This window comes from Falco naumanni, chromosome 6, assembly GCF_017639655.2.
Source record: "Falco naumanni isolate bFalNau1 chromosome 6, bFalNau1.pat, whole genome shotgun sequence".
Classification (NCBI taxonomy): domain Eukaryota; kingdom Metazoa; phylum Chordata; class Aves; order Falconiformes; family Falconidae; genus Falco; species Falco naumanni.
This window is the reverse complement of record NC_054059.1, coordinates 75,124,671-75,141,884: the sequence shown is the minus strand read 5'-3', so window position 1 is coordinate 75,141,884 and position 17,214 is coordinate 75,124,671. Positions and strand designations below refer to the sequence as shown.

The 17,214-nt window shown below is 41.4% G+C and overlaps 1 protein-coding gene across 6 annotated transcripts in view; it reads right to left on the bottom strand.

Annotated features, from left to right (window-relative positions):
- The window catches only part of ARID4B (AT-rich interaction domain 4B), a 101,024-nt gene that overhangs the window by 16,694 nt on the left and 67,116 nt on the right, over positions 1–17,214 (bottom strand). For 4 of the 6 annotated variants that reach the window (XM_040597201.1, XM_040597200.1, XM_040597203.1 and 1 more), the window contains exons 17-19: positions 14,315–14,566; positions 7,666–7,750; positions 2,005–2,197 (exon numbers count right to left, since the gene is read on the bottom strand). In XM_040597201.1, coding sequence (XP_040453135.1) covers positions 2,005–2,197; positions 7,666–7,750; positions 14,315–14,566 — 530 coding nt within the window. The remainder of the gene's footprint in view (positions 1–2,004; positions 2,198–7,665; positions 7,751–14,314; positions 14,567–17,214) is intronic. The other 2 variants (XM_040597205.1, XM_040597206.1) reach the window with 1 other exon arrangement.

The following is a 17,214-nucleotide window of genomic DNA, read 5'->3' as shown; positions in this document are numbered from 1 at the left end:
GAGACACTATTTTCCCTGGAGAATCCACTCTGTCTAAAGGACAGAACACCAGAGACACTGGATAATCTCTAACAAACTAACCTGATCACCTGCCTGGAAAAATGAAGGGAAAGCAATAACGAAAGGCACCTGGAGAAATATATGAACAGTTAAGAGTGTAGGACAACAGTAAGAAAACTCAGGGTCAGGAATAAATAAACTGAGAAAAGAAGAATAAAGATATAACGCCCATTTAATGGGGAGAGATAGGGATACAAGGAGAAACAATGAAAACTGGCTGAAATACATGGTTAACTCCTTGATTTGTAATTCATCCATTTTTGTTGACATAGCCAGTTTAACTCTTCTCTTCCTACTGCCCTTCTCATTCTCAATTCCTCACTAAAACTCACCACCTCTTTAAAGATAACAATGTAACCAATGACAGAGAAGAAAAGCAAAACTGTCAACAAAATTCACTGAAATGATCAAAGCTGAATTAACTTTTTAAAAAAAGGTTTAACTGAAATAGAATTAACTTAGAGAAGAGCATACTAACAGAGAGAAGAGATGTACAGGACAAAATACCTTGAGAAATGTCACCGCAGGTGTTTTTCCTGGTTTGTTTGTTTTAAGTTAAAGTAGAATTTAAGATCCTGCCTAAGACTCAATCTGAAAGCAAGTTTTACACAACCCTTTCAGTGTTGTTTGCATTTTTCTAATTAAACATTTATGGTAGACATCTTGGCCTAAAGTTCCAAGAACTTTATCTATCTATATCTTAACACTTAAAATCTATCTATCACTTAAAATGGACTTCTAACACTTGTCTTTCTCATAACACAGAGGATCAAACTACACTACTAATGTAAGAGGTATCAAAATTTGCTATTTGAAAGAAAAGCCAAGAATGTAACATCTGAAAAAACAACAAAAAATGAGGTCCATCAAGTTTTCCTCTCAACCTATTTACTTTGCTGCACCCTTCAAAGGAAAGCTGAAAAGCATTATTCACTCTAGTAGAGGGGAAAAAAAAGTAAAAAGTTTTGAGCAAGAAGCTCTAAAATTGGAGGAAAAAGGAAAAGTAAAACATTCGAGCCTTTCATACTTAAAACCAAAAACCTGCAAGTACCAGAAAAAAGTTAATCCCCAGCATGAATCTATGTGGACTTAAATTATAAGAGAATTGCATACAATTAAAAGCATTTCTGGAAAAGAATTATGTAATATGGAAAACATTTAGCTTTCCAAAATATTAGAGAGTGTATGTCAAATTGTGCTTTTGTAATCAGAAGTTAATTACAGATTAATTGTAGCACTAATAATACTATCATTATCATCACCGCTAACTGCTTTTTTGTTTCTCATTTCCTCAGGAAATGAAGCTTAATAGATTATGTTGACTGTTATTCTACCTACAAATTTGGAATCCAGTGGCCAATGTCATTTAAGTTAAATCTGAAAAATTATTAAATTCATACAAATCTCACAAAAATTGGTGGTTACCCAAACTACTTATACCATGCATGATTTCTTTTTCCGAAGGCATGCACTAAACTAAGGACAAAGAGAAATAACTAGTTACTATAATGCTGCTGTATATGTGTGGGAAGGGGAAAACAATGTTGGGAACAGCAGACATGCTGACAGGAAACCTAGCTTGATTAATTCAGTTTTTCAAGGGGTATGTGTGAAGTCATGGCTCCTAAAAATTACATAAATAAAAAAATAAATATTGAGAAATAATACAGGAAGCAAAAATGCTTTGCTGTGTATCAAACAAAAAAAAAAGGACAGCAAAACAAAGGATGTAATTCTTCAAACTGTTAACATGAACTGAATCCACAATATCTGTTTTCAGAAACCGCAAATATTGCTTTTGTTCAAAGGTTATTTCAGAAGATCTTATAATTAGCCAGACAGACTCAAGTGTACAGTTGCATCAGTTGTTCTACATTGTCATTTACTACTGTTTAAAAGCCATTTACAGAATGAAAAAAAAAATTAAAAAATTAAGTACAATACCTTGTAGTCCATTAATGATAGAAGTAATTTCTATTGATTTAACTGGAGCTTGTTCGGTATTTTTGGCTTCAGTGCTGTCAAGTTTGGGCCCAGTCTCTGGTGATGTGCTGGTGTGAAACGGTGGTTTTGACATACGTCGCAATTTACAGTTTTTAGGAGAATACTTCTCTTCCTTCTCTTTGTCAGTTTTATTCTATGGGAAAGAAAAGGATGAAAATTCTTCTCACTTGAGCGAACACCTTAACATAGATAACTTTAAGTGCTGCTTAATTGTAATCTTAAACATTCAACTTGTAAAGTAAAGCTTTCCTCCTGTTTAAAAGACTACAAATACCTTGCTTTGGTCCATGCCAAGATGTTCACATCAAAGATGAAAAAAAAGGAAAAGCAACAGAGCCAGAGCTGGAGGAGCAGCAGCACTGCAGGGTGCCAGGCTCAGCACTGGCAGTGCAGGGCAACGACACCCTACTCGAGAGTTCTGGAACAGAAAGTCCCGGAACACAAGAGAAAGTTCCGGAACACTCTGTTGTGTTCCGGAACACAACAGAGTGTTCCGGAACACAGAGACAGGCCCGGAACACAAGAGAGAGTGTTCCGGAACACAAGAGAGAGTGTTCCGGAACACAAGAGAGAGTGTTCCGGAACACAAGAGAGAGTGTTCCGGAACACAAGAGAGAGTGTTCCGGAACACAAGAGACACAGCCCGGAACACAATAGAGAGTGTTCCGGAACACAAGAGACAGGCCCGGAACACAGAGAGAGTGTTCCGGAACACAAGAGACACAGCCCGGAACACAGAGAGAGTGTTCCGGAACACAAGACACACAGCCCGGAACACAGAGAGAGTGTTCCGGAACACAAGACACAGGCCCGGAACACAGAGAGAGTGTTCCGGAACACATGAGAGAGAGAGTGTTCCGGAACACATGAGAGAGAGAGTGTTCCGGAACACATGAGAGAGAGAGTGTTCCGGAACACATGAGAGAGAGAGTGTTCCGGAACACAAGAGACAGGCCCGGAACACAGAGAGAGTGTTCCGGAACACAGAGACAGGCCCGGAACACAGAGAGAGTGTTCCGGAACACAAGAGACAGGCCCGGAACACAGAGAGAGTGTTCCGGAACACAGAGACAGGCCCGGAACACAGAGAGAGTGTTCCGGAACACAAGAGACAGGCCCGGAACACACAGAAAGTGTTCCGGAACACAGAGAGAGTGTACCGGAACACAGAGAGAGTGTTCCGGAACACAGAGAGAGGCCCGGAACACAGAGAGAGTGTTCCGGAACACAGAGAGAGTGTTCCGGAACACAGAGAGAGTGTTCCGGAACACAGAGAGAGTGTTCCGGAACACAGAGAGAGTGTTCCGGAACACAGAGAGAGTGTTCCGGAACACAGAGAGAGTGTTCCGGAACACAGAGAGAGTGTTCCGGAACACAGAGAGAGTGTTCCGGAACACAGAGAGAGTGTTCCGGAACACAGAGAGAGTGTTCCGGAACACAGAGAGAGTGTTCCGGAACACAGAGAGAGTGTTCCGGAACACAGAGAGAGTGTTCCGGAACACAGAGAGAGTGTTCCGGAACACAGAGAGAGTGTTCCGGAACACAGAGAGAGTGTTCCGGAACACAGAGAGAGTGTTCCGGAACACAGAGAGAGTGTTCCGGAACACAGAGAGAGTGTTCCGGAACACAGAGAGAGTGTTCCGGAACACAGAGAGAGTGTTCCGGAACACAGAGAGAGTGTTCCGGAACACAGAGAGAGTGTTCCGGAACACAGAGAGAGTGTTCCGGAACACAGAGAGAGTGTTCCGGAACACAGAGAGAGTGTTCCGGAACACAAGACACAGGCCCGGAACACATGAGAGAGAGAGTGTTCCGGAACACAAGAGACAGGCCCGGAACACACAGAAAGTGTTCTGGAACACAGAGAGAGTGTACTGGAACACAGAGAGAGGCCCGGAACACAGAGAGAGTGTTCCGGAACACAGAGAGAGTGTTCCGGAACACAGAGAGAGTGTTCCGGAACACAGAGAGAGTGTTCCGGAACACAGAGAGAGTGTTCCGGAACACAGAGAGAGTGTTCCGGAACACAGAGAGAGTGTTCCGGAACACAGAGAGAGTGTTCCGGAACACAGAGAGAGTGTTCCGGAACACAGAGAGAGTGTTCCGGAACACAGAGAGAGTGTTCCGGAACACAGAGAGAGTGTTCCGGAACACAGAGAGAGTGTTCCGGAACACAGAGAGAGTGTTCCGGAACACAGAGAGAGTGTTCCGGAACACAGAGAGAGTGTTCCGGAACACAGAGAGAGTGTTCCGGAACACAGAGAGAGTGTTCCGGAACACAGAGAGAGTGTTCCGGAACACAGAGAGAGTGTTCCGGAACACAGAGAGAGTGTTCCGGAACACAGAGAGAGTGTTCCGGAACACAGAGAGAGTGTTCCGGAACACAGAGAGAGTGTTCCGGAACACAGAGAGAGTGTTCCGGAACACAGAGAGAGTGTTCCGGAACACAGAGAGAGTGTTCCGGAACACAGAGAGAGTGTTCCGGAACACAGAGAGAGTGTTCCGGAACACAGAGAGAGTGTTCCGGAACACAGAGAGAGTGTTCCGGAACACAGAGAGAGTGTTCCGGAACACAGAGAGAGTGTTCCGGAACACAGAGAGAGTGTTCCGGAACACAGAGAGAGTGTTCCGGAACACAGAGAGAGTGTTCCGGAACACAGAGAGAGTGTTCCGGAACACAGAGAGAGTGTTCCGGAACACAGAGAGAGTGTTCCGGAACACAGAGAGAGTGTTCCGGAACACAGAGAGAGTGTTCCGGAACACAGAGAGAGTGTTCCGGAACACAAGACACAGGCCCGGAACACATGAGAGAGAGAGTGTTCCGGAACACAAGAGACAGGCCCGGAACACACAGAAAGTGTTCTGGAACACAGAGAGAGTGTACTGGAACACAGAGAGAGGCCCGGAACACAGAGAGAGTGTTCCGGAACACAGAGAGAGTGTTCCGGAACACAGAGAGAGTGTTCCGGAACACAGAGAGAGTGTTCCGGAACACAGAGAGAGTGTTCCGGAACACAGAGAGAGTGTTCCGGAACACAGAGAGAGTGTTCCGGAACACAGAGAGAGTGTTCCGGAACACAGAGAGAGTGTTCCGGAACACAGAGAGAGTGTTCCGGAACACAGAGAGAGTGTTCCGGAACACAGAGAGAGTGTTCCGGAACACAAGACACAGGCCCGGAACACATGAGAGAGAGAGTGTTCCGGAACACAAGAGACAGGCCCGGAACACAGAGAGAGTGTTCCGGAACACAGAGACAGGCCCGGAACACAGAGAGAGTGTTCCGGAACACAAGAGACAGGCCCGGAACACACAGAAAGTGTTCTGGAACACAGAGAGAGTGTACTGGAACACAGAGAGAGGCCCGGAACACAGAGAGAGTGTTCCGGAACACAGAGAAAGGCCCGGAACACAGAGACAGGCCCGGAACACAGAGAGAGTGTTCCGGAACACAAGAGACAGGACCGGAACACAGAGAGAGTGTTCCGGAACACAGAGAAAGGCCCGGAACACAGAGAAAGGCCCGGAACACAGAGAGAGTGTTCCGGAACACATGAGACAGGCCCGGAACACAGAGAGAGTGTTCCGGAACACAAGACACAGGCCCGGAACACAGAGAGAGTGTTCCGGAACACAGAGAGAGTGTTCCGGAACACAAGACACAGGCCCGGAACACAAGACACAGGCCCGGAACACATGAGAGAGAGAGTGTTCCGGAACAAAAGAGACAGGCCCGGAACACAGAGAGAGTGTTCCGGAACACAGAGACAGGCCCGGAACACAGAGAGAGTGTTCCGGAACACAAGAGACAGGCCCGGAACACACAGAAAGTGTTCTGGAACACAGAGAGAGTGTACTGGAACACAGAGAGAGGCCCGGAACACAGAGAGAGTGTTCCGGAACACAGAGAAAGGCCCGGAACACAGAGACAGGCCCGGAACACAGAGAGAGTGTTCCGGAACACATGAGACAGGCCCGGAACACAGAGAGAGTGTTCCGGAACACAAGAGACAGGCCCGGAACACAGAGAGAGTGTTCCGGAACACAGAGAGAGTGTTCCGGAACACAGAGAGAGTGTTCCGGAACACAAGACACAGGCCCGGAACACATGAGAGAGAGAGTGTTCCGGAACAAAAGAGACAGGCCCGGAACACATGAGAGAGAGAGTGTTCCGGAACACAAGAGACAGGCCCGGAACACATGAGCGAGAGAGTGTTCCGGAACACATGAGCGAGAGAGTGTTCCGGAACACATGAGCGAGAGAGTGTTCCGGAACACATGAGAGAGAGAGTGTTCCGGAACACATGAGACAGAGAGTGTTCCGGAACACAAGAGACAGAGAGTGTTCCGGAACACAAGAGACAGAGAGTGTTCCGGAACACAAGAGACAGAGAGTGTTCCGGAACACAAGAGACAGAGAGTGTTCCGGAACACATGAGAGAGAGAGTGTTCCGGAACACATGAGAGAGAGAGTGTTCCGGAACACATGAGAGAGAGAGTGTTCCGGAACACAGAGACAGGCCCGGAACACAGAGAGAGTGTTCCGGAACACAAGAGACAGGCCCGGAACACAGAGAGAGTGTTCTGGAACACAGAGAGAGTGTTCCGGAACACAGAGAGAGGCCCGGAACACAGAGAGAGTGTCCTGGAACACACAGAGAGAGTGTCCTGGAACACACAGAGAGAGTGTCCTGGAACACACAGAGAGAGTGTTCTGGAACACACAGAGAGAGTGTTCTGGAACACACAGAGAGAGTGTTCTGGAACACACAGAGAGAGTGTTCTGGAATATAGACAGAGCGTCCTGGAACACAGAGACAGTCCCGGAACACAGAGAGAGTGTCCTGGAACACACAGAGAGAGTGTCCTGGAACACACAGAGAGAGTGTCCTGGAACACACAGAGAGAGTGTCCTGGAACACACAGAGAGAGTGTTCTGGAATATAGACAGAGCGTCCTGGAACACAGAGACAGTCCCGGAACACAGAGAGAGTGTTCCGGAACTCAGAGACAGTCCCGGAACACAAGAGAGTGTTCCAGAACTCAGAGACAGGCCCGGAACACACAGAGAGTGTTCCGGAACTCGGAGAGAGTCCCGGAACACAGCTTGGGTTCCAGAGGCAACTGAGGCAGAAGGAAAAGCTTCCTTGCACCCCATTGCCCAAGACTATATCATAACTTAAGCCTAAATATCAAGTTTTAGAAAAATGAATTTTGAAAGAAATGCTATGAAATAAAATGATGCACATACACACAAGCTAGTCATACGTTTGCTCTCCAGAATCAGCAGAGGAAGCTCCCAAATTTCACACCCCCACCTTCAAGCTGGCTCACACCACTGAAGATAAAATCAATCCTTTTCATTTGTTTTCTACAAATGCATATGTCAGTGTCAAAAAAAGCAAGAAAGAAGGAAAGAGAAGCTTCTCATCCCAAAGTGAAAAAACAAAACCTTGATGAAAAAGGTTTTAGCTTTTAAAAAGCTAGGAAGTTGCTTTTACTGTCAAGCATTTGTAAGTCAATCAAAAGGTTAGAAGCTGGGGGAAGTACTTAAGAATATATCAAACCGAAGTTGGGGGAAACAAGGAAGAAAAAGAAACTACCTTTATTTTCTTTCGATGCTTAATTTTTGGTACATTTTTATCAGCTGGTCTCACGATCTTGTCTGCCTTTATCCATTCGTCATACCTAAACACAAAAGAAATTGTACACATTTATGGTTTTAAGCAGATAATCATGACATAACAAATTAACAGAGGAAAAAAGTTATTAGCCATATAAAAACTGAATTGGAATTTCAATAAAGTAGTAATTTGTGTACTTTTCAGTAAGTGAGGTTTCAGCTAAGGTCCAGCTTTTCATATGCTAGGACATATAGGGCAGGGTTATTGTTTTGGTTTGGGTTTTTTTGGTTGTTTTGGGTTTTTTGTTTGTTTTTTTATCCTTATGGCTAAAAGTGAAAGCTGGTACTTTTCCAGTCTGCAGTGAACAGCAGGAAATTCACATGTACAGGTAAAACAAAGTATCAAAACAGTAATTCTGTATGAATCTCCAAGAGGTATAGTATACTTCCTATTTACATTGTAAAACCTTAACAATAAAATAAATCCTTACAAACTTGTAAAATGTGACCAGTTGACAAAAACTCTTTCAAGCCTGAGTGTCTGTGAAGTGGTATCTGGAGTCACTAACTAGCTTACTTTTGAGTTGCTAACTTAACACAAACACTTCTCAATCCGGTTTCAGTTAAAGGTTTCCATTTTATATCAAAAATGATACTAGAGGAAAACATACGAAACAGCACCAAGATATTAACAACAAATACCTTATCACCCAAGGCTGCACCTATTAAATACAAATCCAAGACCAGAGAAGTACATTCTTATTAAGAACGTACTGTGACTATGGTACTGGACTTGCCAGTTTCATTGTGTATTTCTGAAAAACCTCAAGAATCAATTCAAATTTTTTTCTCCCAATAAACAATTTGCTGTCCTACTTCAACTGTTAATTCAAGAACCATCTGAAATAAGTCAGTTAAAATTTAGTATATATTAACTTTTGCCTCAACATACAGCCACACAAATTCTGATCACTCAGGGTGAAACATGAAAACAGAGGGGAACAAACCAACAACAAAATAACAACCCCAAACCACACACACCCAGAGAACTAGTACAAGATGGAGCTCAGTATAATACACTCATGACCACGCTGGCTTTCCAGCTGGGCTTACTTGACCATCATTCTGATATATACAACTGTTGACACAGTCCCAATTCAGCTTCTTTGCAACTACTACCAATTACATCTGCAGTATTGACATAGAAATTAAAAAGGATTAGAGAAAACTATGCAAATTTCCAACTTGCTTTCCTGTATACTCCAAGTTAAGATCTATGCAAGGGATTCCAGAAGTTAAATACTGTCTTTTATTAACTGAAATTTCACATAATATAGTGAAAAATGAGGTGGTCTCTGAAAAAAAAAAAGCTTTCCAAAACAATTCCTTGGGTTTTTTTTCCTCAAATAAAATTCACAAAATCTAGCAGCAGACCACGCAGACTACAACATGCCAAGATTATCTATACTGCTGCAGATACAGCTGTAATTGTGCTAATTGACATGTAGGTGAACTGGCTTTCTCTCCAAAACTGAAATATAACTCTACAGTGTGCTTTCCAGGATGGAAAAATCCTGTATTTTGTGAGACTGTGGGATATCCTATTTGAAGTAATCTTTGTTCAAGTCAAAGACGTGCTTTCCAGTGGAAATACTGCTAAGTAAACTGCCAAATGGACTTTGCAACCCACATAAATTTAAGAGTATTTCATTAGGTTTGAATGCATGCAGAATAACAGCACTAGGACTGGACAAATATATAGTGAAAAAATCAATTATTCTGACAGTGTCCTTTCAGCCTCAAACATGTTGCTATATATACAGAAGTTGTATTTACTCATTCTATGCATTTCTAAGATGAAAACAATCTTTCCCCTATGCAACATCTGTGCACTGCACATAGTGTTGGTGGTTCAAGGTAACCATAGTGCCTGTTGGGATGACAGCTGACAGACTAGGGAACATACTGAAGCGAAGGAGAAAAGTGCAGAATCTTAAGAGAGTATCTGTAGATACCACAGGGTCTTAAAATTGTTCCAAGTTAGAAGCAGTGGTCATAACTCCTCAACTCAGGGAGCACAAGTTGAAAACTTATGTGTGACATCCATAGTTCCTGGCTGGAGCATATCCTGCTTTACTCCTGACTGCACCTGGAACAGCAGTCAGACCCTGCAAGGAGGCTCAGCATCACAGAAATCTTAAGTTTTCTCCAAGGAATCAGATGCCCACGCTTCACACCTTTGCAAGGCACAACTTCTTTCACTACTTACACACCAGATGCATAAGGTTTGCCTAGACCTGCAGCAACTGGACCCCAGGCTGAAACAGATCCTGCCAAATGGATACATCCCAAGCCACAGCTGACAACCTGACCCTGAATTACATTCTCCTCTACAGCACACCAGATGCCAAGCTGCAACTGAATGATGTGTGTGACTCAGACTAGAGCCTTTCTTTATAAAACTGCACCCTATTAAAATAGGAAAACATACTTCATCACTAATCTTGCCTTAGACAGCCTGTTCACAAAATAAAAGAAAACCAAAAACATTCTGAAAGACATTCTTCAGCTTTCACTACAAGAAGGATGTGCTTTCAGAAGATCTGGCTCTTCTTACTGCAGTGCCGTCTTCCACTCCTGCTTACCTCAGCTCCCTGAAGCGAGCAGCTGGGTGTGGAAAAGAAGGAGGTAAGATGGGGAGGTGTTCCTAAAAATGTTTTCACAGACTTCTTTGAGAACCAAGAGGAGGGACTCAGTAAGAAATTACTGTTTATTTATTTTTAAAATATGGTTTCATATGAAACCCTGGAATGCCTTCAGAAGAAACACCACCTTTGCCTTACCAAAACGAAGACAAAGATGAGGCAGTAGAGACAGAAGGTTTTCTGCCTTGCTGGTTAAAATGAATGCCTGCCAGAAAAGTGGGTTTGAATGGGAAGGAAGGAAAGAAGGAAGAATGAAATAAATAGCTGTATCACAGAAAAAATAGTTGGCACTTTGTATAAAGAGTACATACCGATTCTACTACATACATATGTACTGACTGCAAGCTAAAATAAACCACAACATATTCCCAGAGATAGCATAGTCAATCCTCCACAAAAGTACTAGAGGGGAAACAAGGAAGAAAGAGCACTTTTCCAGCCTCTAGATTTATACCAGCAAAGGTACCACTTCCTCAGGAAGACAAGTGACCTCAAGGAACTAGCAAGCCTTGGCAAATTCACTGAAAAAGTTCCAGTATACTCCCTGTTATCTGCTGACAAGGAAGAATCAAACATTTACTTTGCCTGTGGTCAAAGAAAGAAAGAGTTTTAACCTTACAACCAAACGCTGGAATATTAGATGAGGACTCTGAATTTTTATTTTTCATTTTTAATTTATATAATCCCCCACACACCCCATGACATGTACTACTCTCAAGAACCTGAAATCTGCCTACACGTTCCTTTAATTTCAGTGGTTGACTGTTAGGTACAAGATTTGTATATTGTTAGTGCTTCAACATACTGAGACTGAAATTAGCATTTTCACTTTCAGACTTCTGAAAGAAAGAAATGTTGAAAGCCTTAGCTTTAACCACTTGAAATATTCAAGACTAACATGTCTTGTGATACCATACCACAGACAGAGTTAAAACAACCTAAACTCTTTTCGAATATGCACCCTCTGTCTTTAATTATGGGAGTATACTGCAGCAGAAATTCACCTAAAAACACTTAGGCAATGAACTTCTCTTTGTACTGGCAACTGAAAATTAAAATTACGGCACAAGGAACTGGTGCCGTAGGCCCCAGGGAAGTTTTAGTTCCATATAAAGCATACAAAATTCAGAATATGACTGGCCTGTTAGAAGAAATACAGTTCAACTCATAAGCTTTTTCTGATTAATACATGGTATCATAAGAAGTTCTCTCTAACAGGGTAGAGACTTTTACCATTCCTTTTCACTACCAGTCAAGCTTCACTGAACACTAATTCTTTACCTTTATCGGAGACACCTATCACCTGAATCTCAGGAGCTAATAACAAGATCCTTTAGCATGAAGTAGTGCAGCTGTATACTGCCATTAAGCTATATGCCACATTTGTATTCTCCATTTACCATTTTTTAAAAAAGAATCCAGTGATTAAGTGTCAGTGGTTCCAATGCATTTAGGAAAAAACCTAACAAAGATGAATACCATGTTTACCAAATTCCATTCCAAGTACCCCAAAAAGCATGCACACACACACAATTATTCTGAATCCCAGACCGACACTGAAATTACCTCGTGATAAGAAACAGTAATAGTTATTTAGAATTCCCGATCAGACGTAGGAGTTTAAAGAACAGACCATTAAATGGCGTACTGACTAAAAGGGGAAACAGGAAAGTCAACTTGAAGGGCTCGGAGAATGACACACAAAAAATCCTGGATGACTAGAAAATCCTAGCTGAGTACATCCCATGACCTAATGTTACAGTACCTGTCCCTGCTAAACACTAGAAGTAAGCTACAATTAATAAGTAGAGGAGGGAATTGCTACCTATCCAACTAAAGCAGTTATTCTTCTAGGTTATGACTGACTAAAAGCCAGATCAAGTTATTACATCATACAAGACCTGCCTTCACAATACTAAAATACCAAAGCATTTAGGTACTGCCTTAACCGCAGGCTTACGTACCCTTTCTGGCAAATCAGGAAATTTAAGTCATTTAACCTAAATTTTAAAAATTAGCCACATTTAGCAGAGTCCACGCACAGTCCCATAGCTAAATCTCAATGACTTGTATCTTTTTCAGTGAAGAATCCTACCCCCCCAGGCCTTTTCAAAGGGCTCTTTTGAAATACCAGGTAAGAATATAAATGCAAGTCCTGCTGCTAGAAAGCCCAAATGACTCCCCTCACCCTTCAAATCAGTGCAAGTTTACTGAAGATTCTTTTCTTATCAAATATATCCTAGCCACAGAAATAATGGCTCCAATATCAATCCACGTATTTGTCTAAAATGCAGAGTTCAAAAACCAGAGTATTGATTTCTCCTTTAAGAACCAGGGCGCTGGGATGTCCAAGGTGAAGACTCATTTTTGTCTTCTCATTTCTTCAGATTTAAAGTGGTACTGCTCAAGTAAAACAGATCATCTCGCCTTACAGCAGCTATTTTACTCAAAAAGGAAACTCCCATGTTTACATGTGAATTCCAAAACAAGAGTTTAAAAGCAATAAGCCTCTTGGAATGGTACACAGTAATCCTCAGCGAGTACGATGCAGATTTCAGCAACTCGTGCTCCTATGGAAGTCCTCCCCAATAATATCCAAAACGCTAGTCACATTCCAAATCCCACCTTTAGCAGGCTGCATCTCTCCTAATATCTTGTCTTCATAGCCCACTATGCTTACAGATGTTGCCTGAAGACAGTTTATGTAGAAGATTATATTCCTGTAGATCAAAATTCTACAAGAGATCAGTTATCAAACCCAGCAATATCTAGACGTTCCTCCTCAGCAGTGGCTTAGGTGGTCCTGTCTATCATCAGGCTCAGATGCAAAGAGGTGCAGTCAAGGGAGGGAGAGAAGTACCATGCCTCTCTAATTGTGACCTTTGCTAGCAGATCTTGCTAGCACTAAATAAATGAGATCTGTCCTGCCCTCTTTGTCAGAGGTAGGATGCTAATCAAAATCCAGATGATAGAAGAAAGTCATAAGAACCTCAGATTTTCCAGAAGAAGAAAAATAAATAAAAAGTACAGCAGATTTGCCTCAGGCTTGGGGTGGGGTTTTTTGTTTTGGCTTTGGCTTTGGCTTTTTTTAATCTATAAACGCAGTAATAAAGTTTAAAAGATGACAGCTGAGGACAATGAGCAGATACGTGGAAACCGAGGAAAAAAAGCAGGAGACCTGGTAATTGGCTTAAAAGCCACTCAGAAGCTTTAGCTTTCCTACTGTTTTCAAAGCTGCTTCAAGTTTTAAATGGCAAAAATGGGATCTAAAATGGAAAAAAATATTAATACTTCCACTTATTTCTATTAATGCTATGTTAAAAGACAATAAAAAGCATTTACTCCTGCATACATTAAGAAAAGCATAAGCAGCCACCAGGCTAAGAAGAGTCTAGTTTGGAAGCTTGAGGCAGCCACGGGGGAAGGATGGGTAGGGAGGGGTGGAACTCAGATCTGAATGAAATGCAATTATTTGCTGCACACTAATTTGCCAGTAAGAATCTTGTACTTCTCTTGTAAAATACCATACTGCTAATGTACTCTCTGCTTCACTGAGAAGAACGTGTATACAGACTCAGCTAAGTGCACTATTCAAATATTGTATGAGATAAAATTGGCTTAAGAGAGCCAGAGGAGGAATTTGTGAAAGAGTGAGCTGTCATTTGTTGTGTGGAGATATCTAAAAATAAGATGGGGAATGATGGAAGCCTTCTTTGAACGTCATTTTAAGATGATTTTCTAAGTAACTAAAGTACTGCATTTACATAGTATTAAAAATCTAAGTTTCATACAGTACAACGACCTTCACAGAATACCAATACTGAAAGTTTAGGACTCCAGATGTCTATTAATTTAGTTTTTAAAATACACAAGTGTATTTTAGAAGTAATTCAAGAAGTAATCACTAACTAAAACTCAAGTTACCTCACGTTCCATCCACAGTAGTGCACCAAGTAAAGGACTTCTCCACCTTCGATGTCAGAATCTTTAATACTAGCTTCATACATTTTTTGATTTTTCCCTCTTCCATACCGCACTTGGACTTTCATGCCTGGTGGATAGCATTCAAATTCTTCTTCCTCATTGTTATTGTTGTCTTCCTCCTCCTCCTCCTCCTCCTCTTCCTCCTCCTCTGCTTCTTCTTCATCTTCATCTTCTTCCTTATTCGTGTCATCTCTTGAAAGGTTTAAAAAATTGTAGAGTTAATATGAGATACTTCATAAGCTTTTCAGTTCCAAACCACATATATTGATAAATATTGTGGATGCCTTAGAGACTGGGGAACGGCAGGCTCCAAGTATGTGAAACTGCACTATGGCCGAGTAATATCAGCAAAATAGGATAAAGCAATACACACAAAATCCAGTGACTGTAAGGTGCAAAAATGACTTGACTAAAAGAAAAAAAAAAATCCATCAAATCTGTATGAGCAGAAGTTGTTGAAACTCATCTTTATAAGATTCTTTCATGCAGTCCCTTTACATAGTTTTTTTTTCAGCTCAAACTCATCCTTCTCAATATAGAGAAAGTTCCCTAAATACCATTTTTCAACCTACAAGTTTTACAAGTGCTTCTTGAAACTTGATTCCCTAAAAGATCCTTGCTTTATTATAATAAATAACCTCCATCTCAACACCTTGAAGTGACTGCAACCAAACCCAGATTTTAGGGGGAAAAAAAATGATTAAAAATCCCCAAATCAAAAACCTTTATGCAAGATTATTTAGTAAATCAAGCAACCTGTGCTAATTTATGACCTTGTCACTCCTTGCAATTATGCTAAAAGTCTTCTAAATATAAGTCAAACTTGCATTTAATTATTATATAAATACACAAGCAGGTGTTCACTGTTTTCAAAAGTAACCTAATTTTGAGTATGTATTTAGATATTTCGACCAATTTTCAGAAGCACTAAGAACTCACAAATCCTGCTAGTCTCACTCAATGACAGCTACGGGCTGCTCAGCGTTCTGAAAATAATCTCCAACCAGCCTAAAAAGGCAGACTACATTAGAAAAGTTAATGGGGCGTGGGGGGGTAATCTTTTAATCTTAAACAGCTTTACAAAACAGTATTACTGGCCCTCACATCATTCTAGTCCCCCACTCTGTGCAATACAGAATAGAGCAGGGATGTTTACTAAATTCACAGTAACCACAGACCACTAAGAATTTCAAATCCTGAAATGTGGAACAGGTATGTTTGGATGTATTATAGACTCGGTAAGAAAAGACGAGTACTGCTCCAAGCCTGACTTATACCAATATTTAAATTAACATCAAAAACCCATAAAAGTCTGTATCAATAATCTGAAACTTTCCATGAATTTTTCAGTAGAAAGTAGTCAGATAAACCAAGCTACTTTCTCTTTGCGAAAGGGTCAAACCGCATTTTAATTATTCAAATTCTTCTTTGTAGAAGTAAAAATGCAGTATTATTATCTAACTAGCTGGCAAAAGAGAATTCAGAACAGTAACCTAAATTCAACTGTAGCGTAACCACATAGATTTAATTAAATTACTTCAGAAATTAATGTTGCCACATATATATACACACACACAATATAAAAACATATATATATATATGTGCATACACCATGAGACAAATGAAATGATAAAAATTCCCTCTGTTGGTGTATTAACTAAATCAAATCACAGAACATACATCTGTTCAGGTATACGTGGCACAGTCCAGACAGTTTTGTCCTGGAAAGCCAAGATACTCAATTTATTATGTATTTTCAGTGGGCTACTTTGAAAGAAATTAAAGCCACCAGAGCTAGAAACACAACGTAAATGAATGAGCTCTGAAAGCTCACTTCATCTCCACTACACATCACATGGCAAAATTCACTTCCCAAAGAAATCACGAATAAAGGTCCCCAAAGACACAGATAAAAAATTCCTCAACAGAGTTCCACGGCTAACAACAGAAAGCACCAACCAGCACTTTAAATGCTTTTAAATTATACTCTGCTGCACTAAACCAAAACTCCTAGCTAATTCAGCTTCACAGCTATTATCATACAAAAGCTAAAAAAATTCCTTGGCATCAGGAGCAGAGCCACCACTGCTCAGAGAACATGAGCTTATGATTTCCCATTACTAACGAGACTTTTCAAAATTGTAACAAACCAAATTTGGCCAGATTTTTTTTTTTCCTCCCAAGAACTGGCAGCACAAACCTTGACTGCTGTCTGCAAAGAAAAGCACACCTATGGGGGAGATTCAGTATTTTCCAGACATTGGCAATTACGGTGTCAGTGGCTCCCTGGAAGCTGAACAAGTTTGGAGTCTCTCACCTTAATCACCCTTATGGCTTCCTTGGTGTCCCAACAGATACTCTACAAAGACTCCGTGACAACACCAGAACTTCTCTGAAAGAGATGTGTGAAACCCTCATTGTGAAGTTGAGTAACTTGGATGGTCAAGATGTGAAGAGTAGACTGTACATAGGTGGAGGGAATGTCAAGGAGCAAAAGAAAAATGGAAGCAGAGATGGCTGCACTTAAAAAGTATTCCTAAGGAGTGATCTGGTTAGCGATCAGGAACCAAAGACTTCAAGAAACTAAACAAAAGCAAAGAACAATCATCATTTTGGAGCAGAAGGAAATGCCATATTGATATAGCTCCTGGAGCAACAACAACAAAAATATCCCAAGCAACAAAAAAAGCCCCCTAATCCAATGGTTACAAGGAAGAAAAGTTTTGGGTTTTTTTAACCAGGCCATAAAAAGTTCAAACCTGGTAGGCCAGATGAAGGAGAAGTTGACTGCCGTGAAAGAGATTTGTAAAAGAATGTTGTGACTGTAGCTATCCAGCATG